Source organism: Choristoneura fumiferana, chromosome 23, assembly GCF_025370935.1.
Source record: "Choristoneura fumiferana chromosome 23, NRCan_CFum_1, whole genome shotgun sequence".
In the NCBI taxonomy this organism is placed as follows: Eukaryota; Metazoa; Arthropoda; class Insecta; order Lepidoptera; family Tortricidae; genus Choristoneura; species Choristoneura fumiferana.
The window spans coordinates 6,804,853-6,824,183 of NC_133494.1; the positions used below are offsets into that span (position 1 = coordinate 6,804,853).

General features: G+C 40.9%; 1 protein-coding gene across 1 annotated transcript in view; it reads right to left on the reverse strand.

Moving 5' to 3' along the window:
- Nucleotides 1–996: 996 nt before the first annotated feature.
- LOC141441210 (uncharacterized) overlaps nt 997–19,331 on the reverse strand; it is a 25,326-nt gene continuing 6,991 nt past the window's right edge. The window contains exons 4-13 of the mRNA XM_074105884.1: nt 18,510–18,661; nt 16,085–16,165; nt 15,037–15,201; nt 13,737–13,899; nt 12,842–13,022; nt 11,023–11,210; nt 9,984–10,148; nt 7,833–8,045; nt 6,370–6,461; nt 997–1,816 (exon numbers count right to left, since the gene is read on the reverse strand). Of these exons, the coding sequence (XP_073961985.1) occupies nt 1,690–1,816; nt 6,370–6,461; nt 7,833–8,045; nt 9,984–10,148; nt 11,023–11,210; nt 12,842–13,022; nt 13,737–13,899; nt 15,037–15,201; nt 16,085–16,165; nt 18,510–18,661 (1,527 nt within the window). The 3' untranslated portion in view covers nt 997–1,689. The remainder of the gene's footprint in view (nt 1,817–6,369; nt 6,462–7,832; nt 8,046–9,983; nt 10,149–11,022; nt 11,211–12,841; nt 13,023–13,736; nt 13,900–15,036; nt 15,202–16,084; nt 16,166–18,509; nt 18,662–19,331) is intronic.

The window sequence follows — 19,331 nt, forward strand, 5'->3', positions numbered from 1 at the left end:
ATAAGACTGTCTATGATATAAGCAACACGGCCACTTTTTCGCTTTGATTTTGTATGGGATCTTGAATCTAGTAGTATCGTTCATCAAAGACTATAAACAATAATTTCACCAAACCATAATTTTATTACAGTAAAACTTATAAAAAATGCTAGATTACTCCAGCGTTAATTAACAAAAAATTGGTCATATAAAAATCAGTTAACGTACATGAGTATTTCTCAAAAAAGTGTGCCGTCATGAAATTGACAAGAAATCAGTTTTGTCATGAAATTATTAACACTAAGGACGAGATCATAAAACATAAACTGCATAAATCATCCAAAATTTCATTAGGTATGTCAGGAAAACGTCAGGAAACGTGAGGAAAAATCGTATTTGTCATCGAAACTTTCTATTGGATCCAACAACAAAGATTATCTGACTTTTTATCACCTTTACCACAAGGTTTTGTATATATTTAAATACAATATTACTTGTTTTTTGTTTTGAAATAGCGTCAGAAAATTTCAGCTAAATCAGTTTTTTTATAAGTGGACAACTGAAAATGGACAACTTTTTGAGAAATATTCTCATGGGTTGGCAAATGTTATCGCCGTTTGTACGATGCATAGTTTTCGGTTTTAGGGTGAAGCCAGACGAGCGTAAGTATTTGAGTTGTGAGTAGCGTAATTTCTGCTACATTCAGTTACATGCAAAACTCCTTTTACGTGCACACAGCGACGCAAAATGGGTAGTCTGACGACTCATGCGCACGAACTCAGCTGAATTTGAGTTCGCAGCAAGAGGGGGCGAGAGAATCGACGGTCTTTATTACAGTATATCATCCATCATTGATCAGAAGACACGGAAATATGCGTCGTAAATACACGTTTTTAGGGTTCCGGAGCCAAAATGGCAAAAACGGAACCCTTATAGTTTCGCCATGTCTGTCTGTCTGTCTGTCCGTTCGCGGCTTTGCTCAGGGACTATCAATGCTAGAAAATGTATTAAAATTTTTTTATTCCCATAGACGTAAAGTGGGGGTGATTTTTGTTTTCTCTTCCAACCCTATAGTGTGGGGTATCGTTGGATATTAAAACCATTAGGGGGTTGCTAAAACGATTTTTCGATTCAGTGATTTGTTTGCGAAATATTCAACTTTAAAGTGCAAATTTTCATAAAAATCGAGCGTCCCCCTCCCTCTAAAATCTAATCCGGTGGGTGGAAATTTAAAAAAAAAATCAGGATGGTAGTAAGTATATCAAACTTTCAAGGAAAACTATAACGGCTAAGTTTGCTTGATTGATTAGTAGTTTATGAGTGAGCCTAAGGTATAAAATATACCTAAACTTGGAAGATTTCGTATAAAATACGAAATCCTTAGAACAATATTACTTAATTTTTTTGTAATGGCTACGGAACCCTATTTTGGGCGTGTCCGACACGATCTTGGCCGGTTTTTTATTATATCCATTGCACAACACAAAAACCCCGAACAAGTGTTGTAAAACGACTGAATAAATTACGCTCGTCTGATGGCCCTACAGAAATACGATTGGAGCAGATATTACGCGACTCGCAACGTCGCAACTCAAAAAATTACGCCGGTCTGGCTTCACCCTTACTTTACAATTTTCAACTGGGCTAAGTTTAGGCTTCAAAGGCTTCAACTTGTAGCCGTGTCGTGCTAGCCTAGTCAGGTGTGGGGGTTCACTTGCAGTCCCCCCCTTTGCAGTTGGCGCAGTAATCGGGGCGAGAGCACGGACACTTGGCGCGCATGGCGAGCCCCCGGGCCATCGGCTTCATGAACGGGTGTAGTTCATCGCTGAAGAACGGCCTAGTGGAATAACGTAAATAAATTTACACCGTGTTATTTTTGATTTCTGTTAACTCTAAGGGGATAATCTAGAGCAGCGGTTCTTAACCATTTTGGCTGGCGATCCAAAGTAGGTATAAATATATTGAAACTGAAAATATTATCGCTAAAATAATAAAATATTGGAAAAAAAAGCACACGCTTATGGTAAGTACTTACAAAATTTCCGCGACCCATTTCAAAACCACCCGCGACCCTAATTTGGGTCGCGACCCGAAATTAAGAAACGCAAACGCAAACAATTTAAAAAAAAGTGTACCATTTCTTTTTTTTAATTTTGGAAAAAATATGTTTTTTTCTACTTAGAATCAAAAGCACAATCGATTCCGATCGTTTTATAAATGTTTTATTTGGGTATGTATTTATGAGTCAGTTTTGTTACGCCCATACTAAGTGTATGAAAAAAAAAAGTCGCAAAACTGTTATTTTTAAAACGATCAATCGATTGTGCTCTTGATTCTGACTAGGAAAAAACATATTTTTCCAAAATTTCAAAAATAAAGAAAGGGTAGGTAGGTACACTTTTTTGAAAACGCCCATCTACAGGTCAATTGAAGTTAATTATTCCAAGACACTAGTGGCCTAACTCAATGTTGAAAAGATTATCAATTATTAGCAGTAAAACAGCGTAAAGGTCCATAACTAAACCGTTTTTAATTCACACATATTTAGCAAAAGAAAGTTAATCATGCGGATTTATTTAATATATCTCATGTGTCACGTCAATGTCACTTGACAAGTTTGTTTATTTAAGCTGGTCTAAGTAGCAACTGGTCTAAAAAGCAGCTGGTCCAAGTAGCAACTGGTCTAAAAAGCAGCTGGTCTAAGTAGCAACTGGTCTAAAAAGCAGCTGGTAAAAGCAGCAACTGGTACATCTTGTATATGTGTCGCACAGACGTAGCTATCTAACACATGTGGTTGCAGAGTGAGAAGGTTTTAGTACCTTTTATTTCATAGAGGCCATCTAAGCAGAAGGCTAACGACGCTTCATAAAGAACAGCGAAACTCGAAGTTCGTATCGTACCGTCCCTCTCACTATCGTATTAAATAGTATAAGTGTCAGAGGGACCGCACGACACGAACTTCGAGTTTCGAGTTTCGTAGTAGCCCTGCTGCTTTATAAGTTGGACGTAGTTTAGCAAAAAGGATCCAAAGCACTGTCTTTTTGTTCCTACTGAAAGTAGATTCAAAATTAAAATAGTAGATTGTACAACAAGAGCATAAAACGAGCCATTTTACCCGAGCCGTTCATATAGCCACCCGAGCCGGTACGGTGAAGGTGGATAGACACGTCGAGGGGAAAATGGGTTTAATGCTCGAGTTTTACACTCTTCTTTTCACTGCGATGGCGAGGAAATGAAATAGCAACAGTGGAAACAATTGGTCACTTACTAGGTACCCTTTATTTTTCATGCATTGCTACATAAGTATAGATTTTTAGTTTTATTGATTTATTTTGATTGATTTTTAGTTTAACATAAAATAAAAATTATTTAAAAAATATATAGAAACTTTTTTGTCTGTGGCTGTTGACACCTGATTACCTTGGTCTTAGACTTTATCCAGCATAAACACCAGCTTTATGAGCATGAGAAGTGAAAAAAATATCGTTGAGGGTTAGATCGTTTTTGTTACTACGTCTAGTTAGTACCCAAATGATATCAGAAATAAGTTCAGAACCGGTTTGTGGTGTGTCAAGAACTGTTTCCGAGTGTCAATTAAAAATTATACTAGTTTTTAATTACATATATGTAGAAGGGGACTTTTGTTAACAACTATGTTTTCAGAAAGTTTGTACAACTTTATGGCCTGGTGTTAATGTTTCTAGTAGTTTAACTATTCATACCGCAAACATGCTTTCTCAGAAAAGTAATTGACCTTATAGGAGGAAATAAGTTTCCTAGAGAATTATTATTACTCCGTCAGTTACATTATCAGAAAATATTCATCCCAGCCTATACGTCCTGCTGGGCACAGGCCTCCTCTCAGAATGAGAGGGCTTGGACCGTACTTCCCACGCGGGCCGATTGCGGATTGGGAACTTCACACACACCATTGAATTGCTTCGCAGGTTTGTGCAGGTTTCCTCACGATGTTTTCCTTCACCGTAAATATCGTGGTGAATTTCAAATGTAATTTCGCACATGAATTTCGAACACAGCGGTGCGAGTCGGGGTTTGAACCCAGGATCCTCAGCTTCAGAGGCCGTAGGTCAAACCACTAGGCCACCACACCATAGCTATTTATCATCATAAAATATGAGACATGCATTATTCCTTTTACATAGATAGGAGTCTATGTAAAAAAAAAATTGAATAGTATTTTTTTATCTAATATACTCAATTTATCAGAATAGGTCGATGTCACGTTTGCTGTCATTCATTTTGCCGCCATATTTTGAGACAGTTGGCTACGAACAAAGAAATAACGTCATAGTCTGCATGTTTTTTCCTTCATTTTGTACTATATAAGACCATTGATTTCTATAAATCATATAGAGTCACCATTGCGTGAATAATAAGGAAAGTAAGTACTACAATATTAACATTCATTAATTTTTGTACTGATTTGTGGTGTGCATTCCTACTAATATTATAAATGTCAAAGTTTGTGAGTGAGTCAGTATGTTTGTAACTTCTTTACGCTGAAACGGCTGGAAGGATTTGGATGAAATTTTGCAAAAAGTTAGTTCATAATCTGGATTAAAACATAGGGTACTTTTTATCCCGATATTCTCACGGGATAGGAATAAAATCTCTAAATAACAACCGCTGGGCTTAAGAGTCATGAAATTCGATATGTAGGTAGCTGGACGTCTGGAATAACACATAGGATACTTTTTATCTCGATGTTTACACGGGATAGGGATAAAATCTCGAAATAACAACCGCTGGGCTTAGAGTCATAAAATTTGGTATGTGTGTTTTAATTCAACGTCAATGAAAACCACGATGTAATTTTAGGGAATTCCCACGAGAATTTAATAAAATCCCGGAATTTCAATTCAATTGCTGTATCTAATGATTTATGCGCGCGAAGCCGCGGGTAAACGCTAGTAAAGAATATTTGTATTGTTGTATTGTAACATTTCATTCAGCGCAGTTCATTCGGCTCAAGATGACTTCGTCCACAGTCCCATTTTGTCACCTTCTTAAATCGTCCTCATTCTCATTCAGTCTACTGTTCTGATTCGCCAACATTCCCACATCGTCAGTTTCCTATCTTGACCGCTTTCTTACGCGGGCCACAGTACCAACTCGTCAACAGTCTTATTTCAACTACAGTGCTAACACGTCAACATTCCAATTTAGACCACAAAGCCAGCTCGTCAACATTATTGCATCGTTCATTATCCAGACCAGGGTTTCTCAAAGTGGGCGAACCCCTAGGGGTTCGCTATTCGATGGTAGGGGGTTCGCGACAAGGTTTACGTGATGGTGGCTGCAAGACTGGCAAGATGATTAAGATTGGTTTTTGCAGTCTTTTTGCATTTTTTAACTCCAAATTTGTTACTTATTTGTTTGTTTCAGTTTGTATTTTCGTTGGCAAGATGATTCTTACCTATATTTGTTACCCTTTATTGAAATAAATAATAATAATATACGCTATATTATGATGATGTTTGAAATAAAAATAAACTTAGTTTCTCCAACAGTCAATTTTATTACTTTCTTGGGGGGGGGGGGAGGTAGGGGTTCGCTGTCGACTAGAAACTTTAACAGGGGTACATGGAATAATAAGTTTGAGAAACCCTGATCCAGACTAATATAAATGCTCTATAAATTATTATTGAAAAGGGGCTTTTTTTTGCAAATTATTCTCGGGACATTTTGTTATTTAAACGCTTAAATTGACCATATCTGTGAGACAACGTCTGCTGAACGTGGACGAGTTGGCACTGCTGTCTAAGTAGTACTGTGGTCTATAAAAGAAAGCGGACGAGTTGACACTGTGGTCGAAATAGGAATGTAGACAAAATGGGATATGGACGATATCATAAAGTGGACGAGTTAGGAAGGTGACGATTTAGGAATTGTAGGCTGACGACATGGCACTGTGGACGAGTTAAGAAGGTGACGAAATGGGACTGTGGACGAAGTCATCCTGAGCCGTTCATTCATTCATCCATCAGAACGAATGGAGATAATAAGTATTAAAAGTTTTATTCCACTAATATAATTATGTCAGGGTAGCCTATGGTTTGCCCTACCGCCTTTCAACTATAGGGTCGTGGGTTCGTGCCTGGGCTAACATCTTTGATTTTTTTGGGAATTACGAGCGAAATTAAATTGGAAAGCCATCAGTTTTACGTTGATTTCATCAACGAAGAAATCCAATGGTGTGTGTGAAGTTCCCAATCCGCCCTGGGCCCGCGAGGGAACTACGGCCCAAGCCCTCTCATCCTGAGAGGAGGCGTATATGGGCCAAGATGATGATAAAAATAAATAAATATGATTAGTGAGACGCGATAATGTAACTGCCGTCTCTGCGTGCGGCAGTTAGCGGGTACTGACCGGCTGAGCATACGGCTGATCTCCTGGTTGTACTCTTCGGTGGCGAGCTGACACTTCCTGATCTGATCCTTCTCCTCCTGCAGCGCCCGCTCCTGACAACACATTAAAAGATTTAGGGGCTGTTTCACCATCCATTGATTAGTGTTAACTGGCGGTTAGGTGTGATGCCGTCTCTATTTGTTTTGTTCGAATAGACAGAGACGGCATCACATTTAACCGTCGGTTAACGCTAATCAGGGGATGGTGAAACAGCCCCTTAGTAATCGATTCAGGTGTTACTTTGCGTCCATATTAATGAACAATAACCTTTTTTAGGGTCCCGAAGCCAAAATGGCAAAAACGGAACCCTTATAGTTTCGCCATGTCTGTCTGTCTGTTTGTCTGTGCGTCCGCGGCTTTGCTCAGGGACTATCAATGCTAGACAGCTGTAATTTTGTACGAATACGTACGTAAACTATGCCGACAATAGTTAAAAAAAATTTTTTTTAGTGTGCCATCAGCCAAATATGTGGTCTACCACTCTAAAGTTGATAATTGTTTGCATGTTATAAAACAATAATGCCGATAGAGTAAGTATATCACACTTTCAAGGAAAACTATAACGGCTAAGTTTGCTTGAGAATTATTAGTAGTTTATGAGTAAATAGCAGCCTAAGGTATGAAAATATACCTAAACTTGGAAGATTCCGTATAAAATATGAAATCCTTAGGTACGGAACCCTTTTTGGGCGTGTCCGACACGCTCTTGGCCGTTTTTTATATTACCAAGGAGGGGTATGTTTTTCTTTGATCCTCTCTGTAGCTGAAACGGCTGGACAGTTTAACAGCTCATGCATGAGGTATCATCAGTTTTGTCAGTACTGTCGGAGTTATACGTACCTAATATGAGTATCAAAAACTAATATGCGATATCAATATGGGTACCTATAGATAGCATGTAGAAATCTAATATTATACATAGATATTTTTTTTACGTCGGGGGTTAAATAGTACTTTTTTTTTATTCGACTGGATGGCAATAGATCAAGTGGGTCTCCTGTTGGTAAGAGAGCACCACCGCCCATAAACATCTGCAACACCAGGGGTATTGCAGATGCGTTGCCAACCTAGAGGCCTAAGATAGGATACCTCAAGTGCCAGTAATTTCACCGGCTGTCTTACTCTCCACGCCGAAACACAACAGTGCAAGCACTGCTGCTTCACGGCAGGATTAGCGAGCAAGATGGTGGTAGCAATAGCAATCCGGGCGGACCTTGCACAAGGTCCTACCACCTGCAAAATTTATTCCTGAGCCTATATTCATGTATCCTTTATTCATCAGCCACCATAGAACCTGTTCACAGTAAACGTAATTAACAAGGAAATTTGTAATGACTTTTCCTTTGAAAAGCTTTCGTGTTGGCTCATGATTTAAAGTCCTTTACCGTACGATGTATTAATCAAGGGGACGGGCTTAAACTCACCTTCAACAGCTTGTTATACTCGATTTGCTGCAGCAAATTCCTCTGGTGCTGCTTCCTAGCCTGCGCGTCGGTAACGTCCTTGTGAGCGGCCAGCTGTTGCAGCTGCCCGAACAGCTGCCGGTGGTAATCGTCCTGTTCTGCCAACCGCTGCTTCAGCTGTTCCCGAGCGTCCCGCCGGTCTTGGATTTGGTCCACCATGGCTTTGCGGACCTCCTGTGTGGACAAGTAATAAAGAATAATAATAATAGTAGATTATTGTCGTGGCCTGGAAGTAGGCAATTGCTGGCTGAGTATGAGTATTAAACGGACGATAGTCCGTTTAACTAATACGAAGCCAGCAATTGCGATTCCAGCCGAGACTAATATAAAACTTTTCTCAAAAATGGTGAATAATTCTGAAATAGAATAAACTTTTTCTCAAAATATATTATAACATTTAATTTTATTCCAAAGTATTTCTTATGCTTTCCCGCCTTTTTTCATTTAAAATAAACTGCAGGTGTATTTTTCCACCAAAAACACCACAAGCTGTTTCAGACCCAATAAAAAAAAGTCCGGAGTTCCAACAAAATATCTGATACCGGCCATTAGACTTGGCTGTATACGACTTGTGCTAACATTTCCATGGCCTTCTTAACTTTAATTTTTCTTGTGATTGATTGCAGGCGCGCTAATTTATTATTGTCGAGCTAGCGCGCCTGCAATCTTTTTAACTTTTTAACTGACCATAAACTATACACGGACATTTTTGAGAAAAACTCTTTTCATCACACTTGCTCGTAAACAGTGTCGTAACATGCAGGCTACCGCAAATAAAACCCTCGACTTTAATGTGCTTGTCATGAAACCCGTGGTCGGTAAATGAGTCATTGCGCGTACTAATTTTCTTGTCATATTCATATTCATGAAGCCCAAGGTCGGTAAATGAGTGTGAGGTCGGTAAATGAGTGTGATACTGCATGGCGTGCAGTATCACACTCATTTACCGACCTATACAATTTTAACACATACAATTTTAACATATACAATTTTACTCGCAAATGTGATGAAAAACATTGTATGTCGCACGGGCGGTACTAGAATTACGAACATCGACTCATTAAAGCCCTCAGTCGTCGACTTCGGGCTTCTAATAGACTCTCGTTCGTAATTCCTTGTTTACCGCCCTTAAGACTATGACAATGTACTATAATTGTAAGTGTACAAAAAAAGAAAGATGAAGTATAAAAAAAATTGCAAAGTACAAAGGTGGAGTTAGCCTTGAACGTGTCTCTGCCATTTGACTGTATACAATAATGTTGTGGTGATATGTAGCTAGGGAGTGTTTAAGGGTCTATAGTTTTGTACTCAATGACGTAGGTTAACTTGCAATCAGATTCCGTACTACTTTGTGTTATTCTAGATCTATCTCCCAATCGACATTATCGGGCTGGAAAAAGTTCCGAAACACACACTTTCTCTGAAAGTAAACTTCTTTATCGGCACCTCTGGGAAATTCAAATACAATTTCTTTGCGGTAGGAAACATCGATGCACTAACGAAGTGCGAAAAAGTACAACCGCTTGTTCTAGTCGAACTTTTTGTGGTGAAGATGGAAATAGTCCGCCTTTGAAGAAAGTGCCCGATTGGCATTGATCACTTTTTTACAATGTGGTATCTAATCCCAAAACCATTTCGAGGAATAGGTTTATTAAATCATTTTATAATATATTTGTAAAAAAATACTAATTGATCGTCTGTATATTTGCAAAATAACGTTTGACCTTTGTTTGAATTTCATCGTAAATAAACGTTATATAACTAATCCGCCTACTTCTAACACTGCCAGGTGACAGAGGACACTACGTTTTTTAAAATAATTGTGATGGGCAACGAAAAACGTAGTTTTTTAACGCCATGGCAACTATCATGGTTAGCTTTAGGGCTTATATTGCGGATTAACTTCATTAATGGGGATGTTTTCCTTAAAAGCTCGTGTAATTTCAAATGTAATTCCGCACATGAACGAAAAAACCAGAAGCCTTCACCCACGACCCTTCAGAGGCGTAGGTCTTCTAAATTCGCCTATTTTATGAAAAAAAATATGTATAAAAATAAACATTGTTTTTTTGAGACCAATGCCAACTTTCGGGAAAGTGAGTTTTTAGTTACCCGGTTGGTCTTCTGCGACCAGCTCAAGTACTCGCAGCGTTTCCGATCCACGATCTCCTGCTGTACTTTGGCCACTTCGTTGATGGCGACGTCTCCGGCCGCTTCGGCCGCCGCCATGCCGCCGCGGAGCTCGATCATTTTGCGGTTGCACTCGTCTAAATCGCGCTGTGGACATACGAAAAAACATCACTTCTTTGATTGCTTAATAGCGACATCTCTTGTCCGGGTGAGCGGTTAGTTCCAATGGGGTGCTGAAAGTTTCTCGATCAGGGCTCTAGGCTATAGCATAGATGTCGCTAGTGTCGCTGCTTAAGTGACTAAATAAGAAAACAAACAAGCTGAGATATGTGGTGCATAGGAGAAATACGTGTCTGTATCACTGTCCAGTGGTGATGTAGTGGTATAGAACGTGGCACGGAATGCCGAGGACCTGGGTTCGATTCCCAGCGCTGGTCTAATTTTTCTGGTTTTTCTATGCATCTATACTCTGTTTGTATTTTCGATATGGGTTTTACGGGGTGACCGTAAAACTAACAAAAAATTTGGAATTGAAATAAAAAATACAAAAATATTCCAAAAAACCAATCTAAATCATCACTTCCGGAAATTGAAGACCTAGTAGATACTAGGTCCCAATGTAATTAATTGGAGACCAAAGCGTCCAGTCTCCGGTGGCTCGGGCTGATGATGATGACGTCAATTTTAGCGGCATTTTAAATATTGCCAACCAAAACGGTTAAGATAATCGCTGATGTAAGATGAGTAACTTCCATTCTCCTCCTTCGAATTGCTTCCACACGCTGTAAAGTCATTTGTTGGCGCACGCTAGCAAAAATGGGGGGGGGGGGGGTTGCTGCTGCCCCTCCTCGAGAATTTGAGAGAAAGAGAAGGCACAATGAAGTAAGCCTAGTATGCTCTCGACTGTACATACTTTTCCCATCCTTTAAGTACCTAAGTCAAGAAAGTCGTCCCGTTATGTATGCACGACATGTGTTTTGGTTAGGTTAGTTATAGTTGAGTTAATGTTTGAGGGTGTCACCTCCTTCCTCTTCCGGAGCTCCTCCTTAGCGAGCTGGGCGGCGAGTCCCTGCCCCGCGAGCGAGTCCCACGTGTCGCCGATCAGCTTGGCCTCAGCCGCGTGCCGCGCGACTGTCTCTTTCCGTTCCTTGATCATTTCGTCCCGCTCGCGCGCCGTTTGGAGACGCTGCTCCGTGCGTTTGCGCTCCGCTGAAAAACGGCTTAGTTTAGAACCATTTCAAATCCTACTGAACCATGGCATCGTAATCATATCAGCCGTAGGACGTCCACTGTTAGACATAAGTCTTCCCCAACTTCCGGTTGCCGGTTGGTGAACGTCCTACGCTGCGCTTGCCGACCCGCGGTTTCCATCGCCTGGTCTCCGTGCTATATGGCCTACCCATTGCCACTTTAACGAGCTAATTCGCTTCGGTGACCCTCGTTGTTTTCCTCAGTTCTGAATAGATTCCGAATCCCCGAGCATAGCCCTCTCCAGAGCTCGTTAAGCAACTATGAGTCTATTTATTCATATAACCTGTAGTGAAGCATCACATCGGATCCATAGTCATCACTGGCAACACACACTGGTTTAAAGGTAGCATTCCGTTCTTAGCGACCGCGACGCGCGTCTGCGACTGGGTCGCGCGACTAACAGCCTTATTCATAAAAAATCCTTAATTGAGGTTTGATCGGTCTGTTACTTAGCAGACTGATTAAGCTTGTTAGACGGTTGTTAAGAAGTATGATTCATAAACGCTTGCTAGCAGTCTGCTAGTTGTTGAGCTGCTGATAGACAGATTAGACGCGTTATGTTGGCCACCTTGACAAATCAAAGACAAAAAATGGCCTAATCGATAATTAAGAAAAAAAAAATTTGACAGCAGTGACAGCAAATTAGCAGGAAAAAAAATAAAAAGCGAGATGTTTGTTTTCCCGTCGCCGTTTTATGTTGTGCAAAAAGCCATAATTATGTTAATCATCCTTATTTTTTTTTCATATTTATTGTTGCTAATTTAGAGGATTTTTAAATACAAATTCCTGAAAATAAATTTTCCTGTTTTTTTTTTTATCTTTGCGTAGCCCTGCCTTTACTATAAATATCTTCGATAAGGTTTTTTGGTCTTGTCAAAGTCAGCTGTTCAAACTTGTGGCGGCCATTTTGTGACTTAGCAGGGAGATAAAGGAGGGTCTACGGTCCTCTAACTTTAGCAGAGCCTTGATCGACTGATTAGCGCTAACAGACGTTTATGAATCATGTTTTTTAGCATCGGGCCTTCAAGGAGCCTTCAAGAAGGCTCTAACTTTTTATGAATAAGGCTGCTACTCCTTAGTATGAATTTATATGGAGCACTAAACAAATACCGCGACCCAGTTTGTTTAGTGCTTCATATAAATTCATACTAAGGAGTAGGTCGATCGACCCAGTCGCGGTCGCTAAGAACGAAATGCTACCTTAAGACTTATCTTAGGCTGCATTTCCATCGGAGATGTGAGAGGCTGCGTTGCGAAGAATGTGTTTGTCGTGAAGCAATAGAAATGCTTCATTTACTCGTACCTATCCCTCGCGCCGCCGAGCTGTATCCACTAGGGATGTGCGGTGTACGGTGGATGAGGATAGGTAAATGAAGCGTTTCTATTGCTTCACGACAAAAATTCTTCGCAACGCATCCTGGCACATCTCTCGTACAGTCACCAGCACCAATATCTGACACAACAAGCGTGCATAAATATCTGATAGTACTCTATTTCTAGGCCGGAAGGACGTGTCAGATATTTACCACGCTCCGCTGTGGCAGATATTAATGCTGGTGACAGTACAAACGCAGCCTTAAGGCACTTACCTTCTTCCTCCTTCTTAATGTCGGCGTCCCAGAGCTGCCGGAAGTACAGCGCCTCCTGTTTGAGCCTCTCCCTCTCGCGCTCTCTGTCCCTCACGCGCTGCGCCAGCTGCTGCTCAGAGTATTTGAGGCACTCCATGTCGCGACGCACGCGCTCTATCACGTCGTATTCCATGCGAGCCGCCTGGGAACAATCCATCGTCAGCCGGAAGACGTCCACTGAACAAAGGCCTCCCCCTTAGAACGCCACAATGAACGACAACTCGCCACTTGCATGAACTGGTTGCCCGCAACTCTCACGATGTCGTTAGTACACCTAGTGAGAGGCTTGCCAACGCTTCGTCTTCCGGTTCGCGGTCGCCACTCGAGGTCTTTTCTCCCCCAACGGTTATCTGTTCTTCGAGCAATGTGTACTGAGAACAATTACCTGCCTGTCCGAGATTGAGAGAAAGAAAGAACATTTATCCGTGGCGACATAGGAAAAAATAAAGTAAATGAAGCAAAAATGTGGAGGTCTTGCGAACGGCGCTGATCTTTCTTTGGGAACATAATGCAGTCTGGTCTTGATTGCTTTTTAGGGTTCCGTGCCTGACGGGTGACAAATGGAACCCTATTGCTGTATGTAAGTATGTAAAACACAAAAATAATACAAAAAATAATGAAACAAAGAAGTACAACGGCGAAATTATCCCTAAAAGGGATCTTGTCAAGTTAACCTGGTTTCAAAAGGATAACTTGAAAGATAGGCGAATAGTTATTTTGTCGCTTCTTTGTTTGTCCGTCTGTATGTCACAGGGCTATATATCGATCATAGAGAGCTGAAATTTACAAATAATGTGTATTTTGTGCGGTAAGCATAACGCGCGGTGGATATTTTCTGATGCTGCTGAGTCCTTACCAGAGCCTCGGACTCCTTCATGGCGACAGCATTCCACATCTTGTCAAACTCTTTCTCGGCCGCACGACGTGCCGCCTTCTCTTTCATCTGGTACAGCTGCACTTCTTCGCACTCCTTGGCCCGCAGTTTCACGATGCAAGGTAATACGTGGACGCATTTCGAGCTGATTGGAGGAAGTTTAGATTAGTTGTGGGATTATATTCAGGCGAGCGTGTTCTATGATCATTGTGCGCAAAATAAAACTAATTTATTTCATTTCTTGGATATTGGAGGAAATTAACCATCTAGGAAAATGGTCATTGGAGAAAATGGACGGCTTAAGAAATGAACATTTTAGAAAATGGATGGTCTAAGAAATGCACATATGAGGAAATGGACGGCCCAAGAAATGTATATTGGAGGAAATGGACGTTCTAAGAAATGTATATTAGAGAAAACGGACGGTATAAGAAATTAACATTGGAGGAAATGGACGTTTAAAGAAATGGACATTGGGACGAAATGAATGTTCCAAGACATGGACAGTTCAAGAAATGTATTTTGGAGGAAGGAGACGGTTCATGAAATGGACATGGGATCCTTTTAAGGGATAATTTCGCCTTTTTACATCTCATTATCCTGTGTTCTGTTATTTTCATGTGTTTTTATGTACAATAAAGAGTTTTACAATACAATACAATACATGGGAAGAAATGGACGTTCTATGAAAATGGACATGCGAGGACATGGAGCACGCGCAATAACAGTAATAGGGCTTGCCGTGCCGCTGCCCGCTGGCATCCAGATTCGCTGCCTCACACAACATCGTGCAGCTCAGGGGGCGTACCGTTCCTCAGTCCCTCTCACTCTCGTATTAATAGTTATTTGTGTCACAAGGGAGCAAAATGGTGTATTTACGGCGAGGGCGTACATTGAATCCAGAATGTAGCGAAGGATTCTAAATAGAACCTGAGCGTAATGAGGGATTCAAGTGTTACGCCAAGATGAAAATAATTTTGCTCCCGAGCGGCTCATACAATTTTCACACTGAGCATTATGAAACTTGAAAAAAATATTCTAATATTATTAAAGAACAAACAGCATAGAAAATAGCGTGGCTTTACAATATCAACTTCAAAAATTGGCATTTGCAATAAAACACTTAGAAAAGCCTTGAACAGAAAAGTTGTACTTTGCTCCCTCTCGTCAGGGAGGAAAAGTAACTTTTGAAGGAAAGGTGTGAAAATAATATTAGCGTCAGCGGGACGACATGATACGAAGTTAGAATGTTACACTTCGTAGTATAGGGCTAGTGACTCACAGTGGCGTGTCCTTGTATTTCTCCTCGTGTTCCTTCTGCCTTGCGGCCAGTAACTGCGCGAGACGCGCCTGCTTGTCCTGCCAGATCGATTCCGCTCCCGCTTGCGCTTGTTCCACGAACTTGCGGATATCCGCTTCCTCTTCCCGCGCGAACAGGTCTGTCAGCCTGGCGATATTACAAAACGGGGTTTGCCAGAGTTCGCATAATGTTTGTCAGATTTTTTCCCACTGAAACCGATAATTGTTATGAAATTTTTAAATGGTCATCTTATAGAAAACTGTACGTTAAGCCGCGTATCCACTAGAGGCAGCCTCGGGCCGAGCGGCTGCCTCGCTCCGAGGCCGCGCAAGTGGAGACGCTGCCAAAGGCACGGCTCAGACTGAGGCTCCTTTGAGCACGGCCAAAAACCGACAAAATATGGCTCGGCTCGCGGTGCTCGGCCTGAGGCTGCTCTAATGGATACACGGCTTTAGATAAGGATTGTTTTATAACAACTCTGAACAATTATTGGAACAAACTAAACAATTTGAACAAACAATTTAATACATTCTGACAAACATTAGGCACACTCTTGACTTTCAACAATTACGCGAGCTGAATTTGTTCTTGGGTGAGCTACGCGGGTTTATTTATAATTAGAATATTTTGCAATACCTGAAATTAATTATGGCAAATATGCGTTACGGGGCAATGAATGTCTCTGTTTTGAGACAGTTTTGTCTGTAAGAAACCTTTGTCCTCCCTTTTTTCCGCACAAAACGGGACTACGCAACACAGTGGCATGCTCGATATTTTTTATAGTACGGTTTTAAAGTATTAAATATGATTTAAATGTAAATTTTGTTTTAACGCCCGTAATAACAAACTAACCACTATACTTTGTCTACAGTGGCGCCAACTGGTGAGCGCGAAAAGCTCTCATTCTATTGGTGGAATATTATCTCGCTCACTGCTCCGCAGTGAACAGGCAGCCTAAAATTACATAGTTAGACGTCTTTTATCCCAAGATTTTGACGAAGAAGACTTCTAAGGAGTTTAATTTAGTTACCGTTCCCTTTTCTTCTGCAGATCCGCCTCGTAGGAGGCCAGGCACAAGTCCACGCGCCGAGCTACGTTGTTGATTAGTGATCTGTAGGACAAGCCATTTTACAGCCCCTGCCGGTTGAGGGTCTAAGCTAGCTGGCGCGGGTGCAGGGAGCGGTGCAGCCTGAAAATCGAAGTTCGTATCCCACCGTCCCTCTCACGCTCGTTTTCAATAATATAAGCGAGAGCGGGACGGCAAGACAGGAAGTTCGAGTTTTGTACTTCGTAGTAAAGGGCCTGTTGGCGTGGGCACGGTAACATCCGTCGCACGCGACGCACGCAGTTAGCGCCGCTCATACTATTTTTCTAAAGGCGCGGCCATATGCAAGCCGCTCGACGCTCAATTCAAGCGATAAATCTGGTCACGTGACCCTATTTTGAAGTTCCCGCGACTCAAAAAAAGCAGCGTCAAGTCGCCGCGTCGAACAGCAGCGTCAAAATGGCTGCTTGCAGGAATGATTTGGTCTTGGAAGCTAATTTCTTAACCTCCTTTAGTGGCAGTACAAATAAAAGAAATTGGAGTAAATGAAAAAAATTAGTGTTTTTTTCCGAAATTGGAGATTTTTTTTTCAGCGATAGAGCTCAAAATTTTCAGCTTTATCGCTATGTCACGTGACCACATTTGGAGCTGGAAACGAGCGTCGAACGACTGCATGTGGCCGCACCTATAGGCATACAAACCGCGTGCTAGCGTAGGCCCTGAAAATTTTAATTAGTACGTCAGACTATCAGTAAATATCGGACAAGTATTTATTTTTCTTTTGGGTTTATCTGCGGGATAGAATCAGAAATGATGATATCCGCAGTAGAACTAAGGTTACCGACATAGCCCGAAGAATTGCGAAAATGAAGTGGCAGTGGGCGGGGCACATTGGTCGCAGGACTGATGGCCGATGGGGTCAGAAGGTTCTCGAATGGCGTCCGCGGACCGGGAGACGAGCTGTCGGTAGGCCTCCAACAAGATGGAGCGACGACCTGGTTAGGATCGCGGGATCGCGTTGGATGCGGAAAGCACAAGACCGGTCTGAGTGGAGAGCCTTGGGGGAGGCCTATGTCCAGCAGTGGCCGTCTTTCGGCTGACATGATGATAATGATTTTTTCTTTTGTGAATTTAACTAAAAATCATGAAGATACAGCCAGTTAACCCTTATTAAGGCACCATTTATTGGAGAATACTACCACAGAATCAAAACCAGCTATCAAATACATACCGGGCAAAGGATATTTTTAAAGCTAGCAGTATTTCCGTGCAATGAATATTGTAACTTATTACTGTAACAATATGTTTGAATTTTCAAATCAATGCATGTGGTCGCTAAGTCGCCTCTACCTTGTTAAGGGTTAAAGTTCCGCGTGACATCGAGCCGTGCGATATTTTTAACACAGCGTGACGTCACGGGCCCCCACTCCCAAACTCTGACGAGCATCATCTTTATGATTTTTAGTTTAATTGATAAAAAGAAGCGACCAACATTTTCTGATAGCACAAAAGACTATCTCCATTATACTGGATCTTACGAATAACACCATGTATACTTCGTTATTTTTAGCATTAGAAAAAGGGTAAACAATCTTGAAGAGTCTTTTTATTGAAAAACGTATAAAAAAAACAGTTACTATTTCTTATGATACCAAAAGCATGTAAATGATAATTATGTCCTTGCTAATTTTGCTGTGACATTTTTCAAAAGTGTTTTTCAATAAAAAGACATGTCAAGATCGCTTACCTTCTTTCTAATGCTAAAAAAAACGAAGTATAGGGTAAATCGTTAATTACTGGCCACCTTTCAATAACTGGCCACTTATCGTCGTTGCTACTGCAATACTGCGTAACTAGCTTTTTCCATTAGGTATAATTTTCACTGTCGGAAGAGTACTAACATTGTACTGATCTGACAATTAAAATTGTACCTTATGGAAAATGGTAGTTACGCGGTACTGCAGTATCAACGACGTTATACTAAAAATGAACTCTTTTTATTAAAAAATAATATAAAAATCATTTATTTCAGACAGTTAAATCCATAATTTGTTAGTAGCAAGGTTGACTTACAATACTATGTTAGTTAATCATAATCAAATATTAATTTTAAATTATAATTCATTCATTTACAATAATCATTAATAAAATGTAATTCACCAAGTATATAATTATCATAACCAAATCTAATCACAAAATTAAAAAATATATAAAATGTGTTTTATTAATTTTGACATTTTATGATTATTATTTTTTTGATTTTGTGATTAGATATTGTTACCAAATTAAAAAAAAATTGTTAAAAATTGATAGGTGACTAAAATACCAGCCAGTGGCCAGTTATTGAACAGTGCCAGTAATTGACGATTTACCCTTGTTAAATAAAGAATATTCGTGGTAAGTGTATTACTTGCGGTCACATTTTATAAAGAAGTCGCTGTACTGCTTGTCCGTCAGCTCCTTATGTTTTGTCTCGTTTCCCTTGCGCTGCTCCTCTTCGAGTGCTCGCAGCTTGCGCACGAATCTGACGTAGCGAGCGGTCGAGTCGAGCACGCGGGAAGTCTGGGAAAGGCAAAATAGCGATTCAGGTCTTTCCCAAAGTGGGCGATGACGGCCCCTTTTGGTGGGCGAATATTCAGTGTTTGTGCAGCGTTTTTGTCATTAGTTTCTTCGGAGGTGTTATTAGAGGTGATGCCCAGGGTTGTTTTTTTTTGTTAAATTTTAAGACAATACCGATCCTGTATTTAGCGTGATTAAAATTCTAGTGGCTTGTCTTTCCGTTGTGCTAATAAACGTGACACGCTAATGACGTTTGACCCGTCTTAACCGCTAAACTGATTTAGATGAAATTCGGTATAAAGATAGTTATGTCCCGGGGAAGGACATACGATAGTTTTCATCCCGGAAAATTGCATGGTTCCCGCGGGATAGGGATAAACGAATTCTATGCGGACTAAGCTGTAAGGGTTGGATACTTTACGGGTGTAGGTACGTACTGGAGTTGTCACGTAACCACATTATCCTATACTCGTACTACCTCATCATCATCGGCCTATCTTAGTCCACTGCTGGACATAGGCCTCTCCAGTTGCACGCACGGAGAGCACGATCCTCGGCCAGTCTCTCCAGTTCTTGCCAGCTAACCTGCGAAGATCATCGCTCCACCTAGTCTGAGGGGCGTCCTACGCCACGCTTGCCGATTCGCGGTCTCCACTCAAGAACTCGTTTGCCC